Source organism: Engraulis encrasicolus, chromosome 16 (genome assembly GCF_034702125.1).
Source record: "Engraulis encrasicolus isolate BLACKSEA-1 chromosome 16, IST_EnEncr_1.0, whole genome shotgun sequence".
Taxonomy (NCBI): Eukaryota; Metazoa; Chordata; class Actinopteri; order Clupeiformes; family Engraulidae; genus Engraulis; species Engraulis encrasicolus.
The window spans coordinates 1,599,832-1,612,211 of NC_085872.1; the positions used below are offsets into that span (position 1 = coordinate 1,599,832).

The 12,380-nt window shown below is 41.2% G+C and overlaps 1 protein-coding gene across 1 annotated transcript in view; it reads right to left on the reverse strand.

Moving 5' to 3' along the window:
* nr3c2 (nuclear receptor subfamily 3, group C, member 2) overlaps positions 1–12,380 on the reverse strand; it is a 78,820-nt gene that overhangs the window by 12,125 nt on the left and 54,315 nt on the right. Inside the window, exons 5-7 of the mRNA XM_063218223.1 lie at positions 11,233–11,550; positions 6,674–6,818; positions 2,018–2,148 (exon numbers count right to left, since the gene is read on the reverse strand). Of these exons, the coding sequence (XP_063074293.1) occupies positions 2,018–2,148; positions 6,674–6,818; positions 11,233–11,550 (594 nt within the window). The remainder of the gene's footprint in view (positions 1–2,017; positions 2,149–6,673; positions 6,819–11,232; positions 11,551–12,380) is intronic.

Below are 12,380 nucleotides of genomic sequence, written 5' to 3' on the forward strand. Positions count from 1 at the left end.
TATTAATTCAACAGCATTGAATATGCATATTGTAAACATATTCATTGAAAGCATGCAACACATAAACACGTAAACTCCCCCTGATGGTGGTGACTTTAGGAACTGATGGTGTTGACACCAATCTGACGGTGATGACAGGGTATAGCTTGTTCCAAATGTGACTGAATTGTGCTGGTTAATGAAACATTATAAGACATATGAGTATTCATAATGATGCAAAATGATATTCTAGCGGCTAGACTATAGGTAATTTTGCATCACAATGAATACTCATATGTCTTATAATGTTTCATTAACCAGCACAATTCAGACCAATTCTGGTCCAGTCTAGCCTCCAGTGCCACCACACAAAATCTGATGGTGGTGACATCTGACGGTGGGGACAAAAACCTACTCTTTTACATTCTGTTTTCCATTTAGTTTTCCCTGTTTTATTATTGTTGTTATTAAATGTTATAACCTGGGCTTTCTTCGCCCAGATCCATCCAGGTCCTGAACCACCATGTGGGATTTTTGGAGATGTCATCTAGTCAAAGTAGTTGTTTCAGACAATAATAGCCATTTGCGCTCTTATACTCACTTATTCATGCTGATTCTATAATTCCAACTGTATTTTGAGAGGTTGAGAGGTTAAAGTAGAACCTCATTAAAATGTAAGACAAGTGGTTTCTCCAATCACATGCAAGGATTTTTTGATGAAACCACAACTTTACATTTTTGGTGAGATTCTTGGGAAATGGCCACCATATCAGGTAGAGTTTATTGTACTGGTCTTCAGCACATACCTGCCAAATTTCATGTTTGTGTCATAATATGCACAATGTTCATTATCTGCTCTTCTACTTTGGCTGTTTTTGTCCGGGTTGACTGGCCTGAGTGCAGCATGGCTGATTGGCTGAGGTCCAGTGGATAAGGACATTAGAACTTGCTGCAGTTGCCTGGGATGTCATATGAAGTAAAAAATACACCTACTTTCAAAATATATTTTAATCCTGTCATTGTGTGCCTCATTACAGATTAGGGATGCAAATTAGCGATTAATTAATTATCATTAGTTGATAGTCTTATCGATCGACTTACGATTAATTGATAAGCTGCGTTTCCCGATCCGAAATCTCAATGTTTCTCGGAAATAAACTACTAAATCTAAAAAATGTAATAACAAATGTACATAAAATACCACATTCAAATGAATTCTTTAATCCAAAGGTGATTTAAATATTCCCACTATTCACACCCCTCTTCACACACACTCTTCATATACCCATTTCACCTGGGTCTCTTGTCAGTTGAATTGTCGATTAATTGCGATTAATGTTTTTTAATCGATTAACACATTGCTCGATTAAAGTCAATTAATCGATTAATCATTTGCATCCCTATTACAGATGCAATGGTGCTGAGCTATCTGCCTAAACCTTTAGCTCATTGCTATCGTATGTGTTCCCATGCAAAGCTGTTGCTCTGATTAGGAGGTTGTGGGTTTGAGCCTCGAGTGGTAAACTAGCATGGACGAGTACCGTCACAGAAACAAAATGTTTTGTTGATTTGCCCACCTCTACGTATGTCTATATGAAGAAGTGCATCTCTCCTCTTGAGACTGGCAGGATTGTTGATCTCTCCTCAACATATACATATGTGTGATATTAACACTAGCTGACCACTTTAAAATGCATGTCCAGAATGACAAAGCTATTGCATTAAGCTTAAGCACTATGATGCATTCTAGTAGGCAAGATTAGCAATAGCAGATACTGTATATAGTGTGAAGTGGAAATTGTATCACTTTTTAATAAACATTACATTAACGACTACTGCTGCATTCACCGCAGAGTCAGACAAAGACTCAATATTTGTTTTGAGACATGGGTCACATCCTAAACAGCTAATGTCATCACGATAGATCCAATTCAATAAATAATCTAATTGCCATACAGATTATACTCAGATCTCTCTCTCTCTCCAGAAAGAAAACACAAAAACAAACTATATATATACTGGACTGTGCATACTGTACCTGTACTTAGAAGCAGTAACACCTTCATGGAGAGGAATTCATCATAGGTGAGTTGTAGTCGCACAAACTCCTGGCTCACCTGCCTCATGCCTACACACAGATCATACATGGCTGACTGCTGCATGCGTTCCCTGGAGGACAATGTGAAAGGGAGAGCATGAAGAAAGAAAGATAAAGGGGGAGAAGGTAAAAAGAACAAACGTTATAAGATTTTGAAACAATTAAGTGCATGTGACCTAACTTCCATTCGCCAAGTTAATGGTTGTGCTTTTACTGAGAGAGAGAAAGACATAGAGAGAGAGAGAGGGGGGGGGGAGGAAAGCAAATCTCTTTACAGAGGTTTAGTTTGTCATCATTACTGATATTACTATGACCCCTGATTATACTTCTGCTGCTATGTGTGTGTGCGTGCGTGTGTGTGTGTGTGTGTGTGTGTGTGTGTGTGTGTGTGTGTGTGTGTGTGTGTGTGTGTGGGTGTGGGTGTGGGTGTGGGTGTGTGGTTGTGTATTATGTCAGTATTCTTATTGCACTCACAGCTCTCACAGACTAGACTGAAGTCCACTAGATCAGTGTTTCTCAACAGGGGTGCCGGGGCACCCTGGGGTGCCGCGGGCCCCCCTCAGGGGTGCCGCGGAAACGTGGCTGATAAATAAATTATGTAACATACAGTAATACATATTTGTCTAAATTGATAAGTTAATGCTAGTCAGTGGAATCTTTCATCTGCCATTTACACACAATAAAGTAAATATAGGTCGCCCCAGTCAGCTGCAACTTTGAATGTAGGTTGTGTGACGTCTCCAAATGCGTTACTTTTCTAAGCTTTTGTGGTATTGGATGCGATGCCATGTCACAGTTTGTTGCTTTGGGGTGCCTTGAAAATGTTCAGCAATTGAAAGGGTGCCTCGCCTAAAAAAAGGTTGAGAAGCACTGCACTAGATGTACACCTTGCTTTGTTGTGAAAGTTGGTTGTATGCTTTTTGCTGGAGATTTGGTGGTTTGATTTCAACAATTTCATTAAAATGTGTGTCAGCAAATTAAACAAGCTGAGAACACTACACGTTACACCACATAAACCAGTACTGATGACACGCGACAACCGTTATTTCCGTTAAGTGTATCAGACAGAACGTGAATCGGAATGTACTTCAATCGTGAAATGCGGAGAGCAGAGAGCGTACTTCGACGCACTTTAAACAAGGTATACAGTACACAGAACGAGTTTTGGAACAGGGTACGAGATTGTTCTCTACACTGGTTTATGTGGTGTAACGTGTAGTGTTCTCAGCTTGTTTAATTTGCTGACACACACATTTGAATGAAATTGTTACACAAATACACTTACATTTAAGAAATGGGATATGGGTAGGTTGAACTAGAGTTTTCTGTAAAAAAAAAAAAAAAACGCCTTCTCTGTCACAATTTAATCATTCAAATCTAAGCTCTGTCTGTTAAAAGACTTCACACTTCAACTGTATGAAACCCACAAAAGCCATACAGCTTGTTACTCTACAGGATTATTCAGTTGTTACGCTGATGCCTGCAAGCCAACACATATCGGTCTACAGTAGTTTCATGTGGTAGTGTTTGAAAAATAAGTAGGCTAATATGGCAACTAATGCCAACTAAAACTCACCCTCCCTGAGAAGACATGCCTTGCGCTTGGCCTGGGTGGACTCTTAATCTGACTATCTGCCACTCTGAAACTGGTATCTGTACACCATAGTCATTGTGTCATTGTTATCCTTTCATTGGGAGCCATTGTTAATATCACACCACCAAACCTCCAGCAAAACGCACTTTCACAACAAAGCAAGGTGTACATCTAGTGGACTTCAGTCTGGTCTGTGAGAGCTTGAGCTTACTGCTATGATGTTTGACATTGATTTATGACAACCTGTATCAGCATATTGTATGAAGCCATGCCCAGACCTAAAGCTCTGTCATTAATATGCTCTTATACCTATAACAAATGTATGACAAATGTAGTCTGGCCCCATATAGCTCAGAGGGCTGAGGGTGGGACCAATGAGAAGTCGTTCCAATGGCCTAGCACGCTACTATCAATCAGGACAACAGAAAAAAACCCTTTGTGTTGTGACTGGATCACATATTTGCCATCCTTTTGTCTCTGACCTCCAACTATGCATGGAGCACCAACTAACCAGGCAGAAATATTTTCTGTTGGTGGAACACAAGAGGTTGTGAAAGCCCTGATCGTGAACACAAAATGTCATAAGGCTAATGTCCAACCTTTCCAAATATCTATTTCATGTTTTCTGAACAGCTGTGGCATTCAACCAGTACAATGCACGACTGATGATAAACTAAATTGATTTTGCAAAATTAAAACAAATGAATTGTTTCAAATGAAGTTAATCTTTTTGGGATATATTTTTTATTGCAGTGATCGAGATCAGCCCATGAAAATGAAAATCTACCCTCTTTTAATTAAGTCCATGCTTGCAGTGCTTTGTATGTCCTCCAATAATGTGTATACTGCAATATGTTGAGACACATCAAAAAGCAAGAATTCACTTTATATGCAAAACACAAACATTTCATTAAAAAAAACACAATTTCAGCTTCATGAGCTACTTGTGGATCTGGGTGGATTTTGAGATTCGCTCAGCTCCCGAACTCCCAGGCAACCGGACCAATCAGAATCACAAGATATTTCAGAGATGTGACATATTGAAAGTTTAAATGTAGTGGAGACGGGAAACAATTGAAAAAGTGAAACGTGGCAGTTATTCAGACAACAATAGCGGTTCACATGGACACTTCTGCGATTTCAACTGTATTTTACGATCTGTGAGTATAGTCAACATCTCATTAAAAATGTCAGACAAGTGGTTTATCACTTATCATGGTTTGTCACCTGCCAGTTTAACAGCCAGAGCTAGGTTTGTGAATGACACTGACGCACTCAAGATGGCTGCCCCCGTGCTCCTTCTACAGTAGTTGGATAACCAGTATGCCTCTATGTTACTTGTTGATGTCAATTAAAAACCATTGTGCTGATGGGCTGGCTGCACAGTGATTGGTGGACCAATAGGAAAATACGGCTTCTTAAGAGACTGTGTGCAGTGTTGCCAGATTGGTGTCCACCCAATTGGGCTACTTGGGATGAGCGTCTGCGGGTAAAAATGGGGAAAATTGGCGATTTGGCGTTTTTTTCAGCCGTTTTGGGCCCATAGAAGTCAATGTAATTTGTTGAATTTGGGCGGAATTTAGCGCATTTTGGCGTTTTTTGATAACCTTTTGGGCGGGATTTGGTCAGACACATCTGGCAACACTGGCTGTGTGACAGTATTAAGGGGAGAGCTGAGGGGAACAAATGGGGCACGATCAGGGGACCATGAGGTGGAGAAGCCTGGTGCCAACCCAATAATAGGAGGACGACCGAATGGGGTGGGAGGAGGACGAGAGAGTTGTGAAACTGGTACTGGGCACCCTCTGGGAGTCCTGCGCAGACTGTGAAGTCTGTGGACACACTTTCCAATCCCTCCAACAAGCTAAAGCCGGGGTTACACTGTGCGACTTTTTGCCCGATTTTGTCATGATTTGTCACTCGTACGGCTTTTTGGGAGTCGGGCGGATTTCTTGCTCAATTGGAGGTAAATCGTGGGTCTCGCATCGTGTAGTGTACATGGGGTAACAACAAGCAATTTCACCTCACGATCGTGCAATCGTAGGGTTGCAATAAAATCTAAACTGTTTGAAATCCTGGTCGTCCCTTGTGAGTAAATCGCACAGATAAAGCAGTGCTATGACCCGATTTGACACAGCGGTACACATGCACAAACTGATAGGGCAGCGCGATTCGCTCTTGAGCGCGTCCTCATCTTGACCTCAGGTGCACATGTTCCCTCCTCTGCAGACATGGGAAACATGCCTGTCGTGTCTCACAGTGGGAACATTCTGCTCGCATCCGACTGTCGGCTCGTATAGTGTGAGGACGTGAGTCGTGAGATGTGAACTTTTAAATCGTTAAATTCCCTCATGTAGTGTGAGAAGAAGCTAAATAGGCTACCTACAATTGGAAATATCGCACCGTGTAGGCTATGCCTGCTTTAAGTTATCCTGTTCTCAAATAGGTAAGCTATTATGAAATGAATGAAATCTTGTTGCTTGTTGTGCTGCCCCCGTGTGTTGCCACACCCAGCGCTCTGAGCTACATTATGTACTGTAGCTAACCTCTTAACCTCTTCTGTGCTGTAACCCCAGCGATTGAACCTGCCAACGTGGTCTACCTGCAACTGCTGTGCCCCCCCTCACCGCCCTTCACAACAGTGACTGCTCATTGAAGTGCCGTCTTCGTTTGTTCACAAGTGTGTGGTAGGCCTACACAATTTCGTTGCCTTTTTGACAATGACAATAAATTCTTTGAATGAAGGCCTATCTCCCTCCAGGCCAAGCCTATAGCAGGGGAGGATATAGAAGCCCCCCTACCCTACCCCCACTAACCCCTGCCTCCTGGACAATTAGTTTATATTTTCAGAGCAATGTATTTCAGTAAAAACCATAAAAGACATGCTGAAATTGATCAAATTTGCCTGCAATTATTTGACAAAAGAAGACAAAAACTATATTACCAGATACTACGCAAATAGCACTAGCTAATTTTATCTCCGCAGATAACTGGATACTTACTCATTGAAGACGAGGTCTGGGGCAAAGAAGAGCATCTGCGCATTTGTGTGTTTGTACGATCTCCAACTGAGGGCAAAGGAGGACAGACACATCCATGAGTACTGGATCAGAGTGATTTGGTCCTCAATCGGCAGAGCACGGAACCCTGTGGGCGAAGACAAGCAAAATATTAACTCATACCCACACCTTCATGCCCATGCACACACAAACACACACACACACACACACACACACACACACACACACACACACACACACACACACACACACACACACACACACACACACACACACACACACACACACACACACACACACACACACACACACACACACACACAAACGAATGGAGACAGTATGTGTGCTGTAAAATGTTAAAGTAATGTACGCAGAACACATAAACACATACACAGAACATGTGCTGTGTAGCAGCAACACATTCATATTACATGTTAACAGACACTAAAATAAGTTGAGCTACTACAAAAAGTTAGGTAATGAGATGAAAGGGATTCCTGTTTCACTCAGGCCAAGGAATTGAGCTGGCTTATTGTCTGAGGTTTTCAATGAGCTCACACAGAGGGGAGCTTTTGCTGAACTTAAAATAAGTTTAAGCATAAAAAAGCAACACACTTTTTTATTGTTTAACTCCTTTGTATAGAGCCAATGTTACAACCTTATTATCACAAAAAAATTGGAATGACAAAGTCTTCACATGGTACATAAGGCCCTAAGGTCATAGCATCTACTGGGTTGAAATTTTAAATATCTAGTATCATATAGTATCTAGATTTCCCTCTGACCAAGGTGTCACAGATACAACTTGTTGATCACCGGTATTTTGTTTTAAATGGTGTCAAACATGTGTGGTGGTAAGCAAGTGACTAGTACAAAGAAAAGTGCTTTCAGTGCTTACAGTCATGTTAGCGTGGAACATTAGCAAACAGGTTTGCGTCCCCGAGGGGGACGGACTGTGCAGGAACACCTCCGTCACACATGAAAGTGAAGTGAAAGTGAAGTGAAAGCCCATTGGGAAACTCCAACTCCCATTGTCATTGTGACACAGCACTCCACAGCACACAAGTGAACACTGCACACAACGAAATTGCATTTATGCCTCACCCGTGCAAGGGGGCAGCCCTCAGTGGCGCATGACACACATGACTGTCGCACTATGATGCTTGACTGTAAGAATCACTTGCATGTGTAACCCTTACAGTCAAGCATCATAGTGCGACTGACATGAATGCCATCAACATTGGGAAGCTGAATTCACTAAGCAACATGCATTTGAACATATGACTACTGAAACAGATCTGAAATCTGTCTGGATTTTAACATAGGGGTGTACTCACTTTTGCACCCCCATTATTTCTCAAAAATTGAAAAATATGCTATTTAAGTTATTTTATTAACCTTAATTTAGTCATCAGTTTCAGATGGAAGAGCCTCTTTACGATTCACCACTTTTTTTAAACTAAAGTACACCAAAAAATAAAGAGGTGAATCGTAAAGAATCAGTGTCGTGCTCTTCCATCTGACAACTGATGACTGAAGTACCCTGAAGGTGCATGAGTGGCAATTTTGTCATTGTTGTATCTCTAGAACCAGACACATGTGTAAATAACTGAAGAAAAAGTCTTTGTAAAAGTGCCTTGGACAATGTGGAAATTGATCAGTGTGCATACAAGCACACTTGTTATTTTTCTGTAAATGGTTGATGTTGGCTAGAAGCCCAAGAATCTACTTTGTGAAAATGCACATATTAGTTTTGGCAAGAGTTAATGTATGCGAGAGGGCATGTGTTTGTGTATGTAATATCTACACAGGCCAGTTTTTGTTAGGACATGATAACCTATTGCAGCATATTTACTATAAGTTGTATTACTCGAATCTCTCTGGGTTTCCAAACACTATCGTATTGAGTAGGCTGTTCCATATACATCACTTCATACATCGCTGACTCTTTCCAAATGGTCCTTCAGAGTTATAAGTGCTTCCACATGCTATATGACTGGTCAAACAAGAGTAAACACGGAACTCATCATTGTATTGAATGTCAACTGTGGATATGACTTGGGATAGTAATCCTAATGTGAAATAATTTACCAAATTCACTTTCAAACATGTCGAACTGTGGTTATTCAATCATGTTATCTTACAATTTATATAACAAAATTCTGTTTTGTCAACCAGTTCTCCTTCATGTTTAACAAGCCATGTGTACCACTTCAGTTGGGACAATTTGGGCAGTTCTGATGCACAACTTGTAAGACACCTATACACACCTTGTAAGGTGTCTACAGCCAAGCAGACTTACACTGCCTGCAATAGGAATATCCTCTGAAAGTCAGGAAGGGCCACTCTGACCTCCTGTCTGCCCCTGACTATTTATACATATCCGGATGTGGCAAGCAGACACCTCCATATCAAATATTTGCAATACAGCAAACGGAGTGGCACACATGAGATACCTTATTTCAGAGTAAGGTTATGTTTACGAATCTTTAGATGATAATAAGCGATGTCTATTGTATCTTTTCACACATCTCTCTGTTTGCTAATCTGTTGTTTTAAAAAATAAATACATAATAAAATGTCCACAATAATACTTAAAAACCTTAATAAATACTGTGATAATAGTCAATAAAATGATAGGGCAAAGTGTGAAATATATACTGAAAAGTGATTGATACTGTATGGGGCTATATTGACAGAACCAGGAAAATACCCTGTACAATACTGGGGTGCCTAGGCCCTCAGTAATCCAGACCCTTAAGTCCTACTCAAAATTTGGAGTTAGGGGTATTACTCACTTGAACTCAGTTGTTGGGTCTGTAGGCATGAAAACTCATTGAGGTGCTTGTTCACTATAGTGCCCCTTTTTTTTAACAACATGGCCACCAAATATGACTGCCATCACCAGGGCCAGACAAACGCACTGGCTAGATATGGCTGAAGCCTAGGGGGCTTGGCCAAAAGTCAAAAATTGCAGACTTGATATGTGAAATTCATGTCGTGACTAGTTTTAAATCTTTTTAATACTCCATAGTTGGTAGACATATCCTTAATTCCAAGCTCGTAATTATGACACTGCCCGGTAGCACTGCACACTGCATTTTCCCCTGGAACAATGCATGATAAACGCAAGAAAACGAATGTAGCCTACCCTAACGAAGACCAAAAAAAAAAAAAATCGTGTAGACGTTTTGTTCCAAGGTTGCTGATAAATCCACTGTGATAAAAGGTATATGCCTCCAAATGTTTTGCCTTCATTTGTTGCCTGGAGTAGTTCTCGTCCGGAGAACCAGTATGTTATGTTCACAGCCTCGATTGTCTGCAAATCTTTCTTTTTAAAAAAAAAGTATTTTTGGGGGCTTTTTGGCCTTTATTATTACAGGATAGTATGAGAAGAGACAGGAAACCATTGGGAGAGAGAGATGGGGCAGGGTTGGGAAATGACCCCGGCCGGACTCTAACCGGGGTCCCCGTGGGCATGCAAGCCCAAATGTGGGGGGCTTAGTGCGCTGCGCCACAGCGCCCCAAATCTTTCCGCTTTTGAGAAAATTGACATTTATGTCAGGTACGGGTCACGTCCCATGTATTTCCCTATTAAGGCCGAACCCCATTACTAATTTCTAGCCCTACCCCTACGCCTTCCCCTTGCCCCTCGTGCTTTCAAACGAAGCAGTAACGTGTAGGGCTTGAAACGCACCCCCTACTAATTGAGACACCCCTTCAACAATCACGGGAAGACACTCACAGCTCTCACTAATTCCATGCATTAGGTTAACATTAATAGCGTTGAGTGCAATGCAACAATTATTACTACTGTAAAACCGTAAATTACGGCGAAAATATGCCGCCATTTTTTAAAGGCATTTGCAATGCATTCAGGGAATTCAGTCGTACCCCTCCCTCTGAAGTATGCCTTCGGATACTCTCTGTTTGAAGGGATAGAAAGCCCTTTCCTTTACCCCTTCCCCTCTGTCTGAACGTGAGTTGGGACGGTCCTAGCCCTTCACGGGAATGCGCAAAACGGAGGGGAAGGGGAAAGGCGTAGGGCTAAGGGGTGTAATGGGATTAAGCCTAACTCCTTGTATGTATCCTTGTATGTATCACTTAATCACTACAATATGCACTTGTCACCATGTTCTCCATCGCTGCTGTTATGCAGTTGTTATATTAGGCTTCCTGCCCTCCAAATACACAGGGGAATGTCATTCTAACATTCTAAACATACACCACATAACTTTGAACTGATACTATGTTTTATGTACGTTTATTTTTTCTTAATGTGTTTTTGTACGTTTGTTTTCCTCATTGTATGATGTGTCTGTCTCTCTGCGTCTGGAACTATTGTATATGTAGTGTATATGTATACATTTTGACCAGGACTCCCTGCCAGAAGAGACTCTTGGTCTCGATGGGACAATCGATGGGACAAATGATAATCAGGCAAGGCTGTTGTCATAACAACCATAATCATCATCATCAAGACAATTGACATTTTAATATAATTCGATTTAAATACCAAGTTGAAATAAGACTCTCCATACCTGGTAATACTTTGGCCCACTTGACCATGCAGACCATCTGTTTGCCAGCTAGACGATTGAGGCTGGTGAGCAGGTGGTCAGAGGTGTCGGGCTGTGTGTTGTCATATCCGGCATAGACCTCTTCAGGTTCAATGAGCTCCAGCACACTGCAGACTGAAGGGGGCAGGTAGGCAGCTACAGTAGGTCCATGAGGAACCAGATCAGTCGCAACACTGAGCTCCTTCTCAGAGGACACGTAATTGCCACTATCCTTAGAGTTCTGCAACGTTGAATCTTCATTCACACACTTCACCTTTCCCAGCTTCTTGGACTTTCGTGCTACAGGGGAATAACATTTTTGTATTAGTTGTAATTACTTGACATATTTGCTACACACTGTATACATCACTAGCCTGGAAATTCCCATGCTGCCTCACTTTCCTATTCCCAAAATGTTCACAAGTTTCAGAGCCCAGTCATGGGGAGGGAGGGCATAATAATGTTATTTGCCGAACAAAACCTTGTAGTTTGTTTACGGGTCTGCCAAGGTATGCCAGATACAAAACCATCTTTCAATCAAACTTGCTAAATTGTACAAATAGAACGTTTATTTTAAAAGCACATCAGTATTTGGCTTTGATTGGCAATGGGGTAGGCCCTACATACATGGATGATAGGTAGGGGATAATATTTCACAAGATGCGGATTAAACGGTTTGAAGTCGAAGAGCCTAAAAATTTCAAGACTCAAAGTGGAATGAAGTATACTCCGTCAAGTTTATTTCAAACCCTTTAATGCACACCTTGGAGGATGCTGCTCCGCTTATGACACACTGTGTTGCCGATTAAAAAACCTAATCTAGCGACTTAAGTGTCTTTTTGGTTAATCTGGTGACTTTTAAAAACTCTCTTTCAGTGACAAAATCATTGTTTTACAATTAATTGTTAATTGTAACTCTGCGCCACTCTCAGAAGTGTTTCCCATGGTCAAGCAGGGCTCTGATTAGCTCTGATCCAGTGTTGCCAGATGAAAAATGCTGAATTCTCGTACCAAAACCTCAAAATGATCGTTTTTGGGGACTTTTTGGGTGGACATTATCGTACAGTACCCAAATTGTTGTTTCAAGGCATCTAAATGAACTGAATGACAACTCTGAAATCGTACGTCAT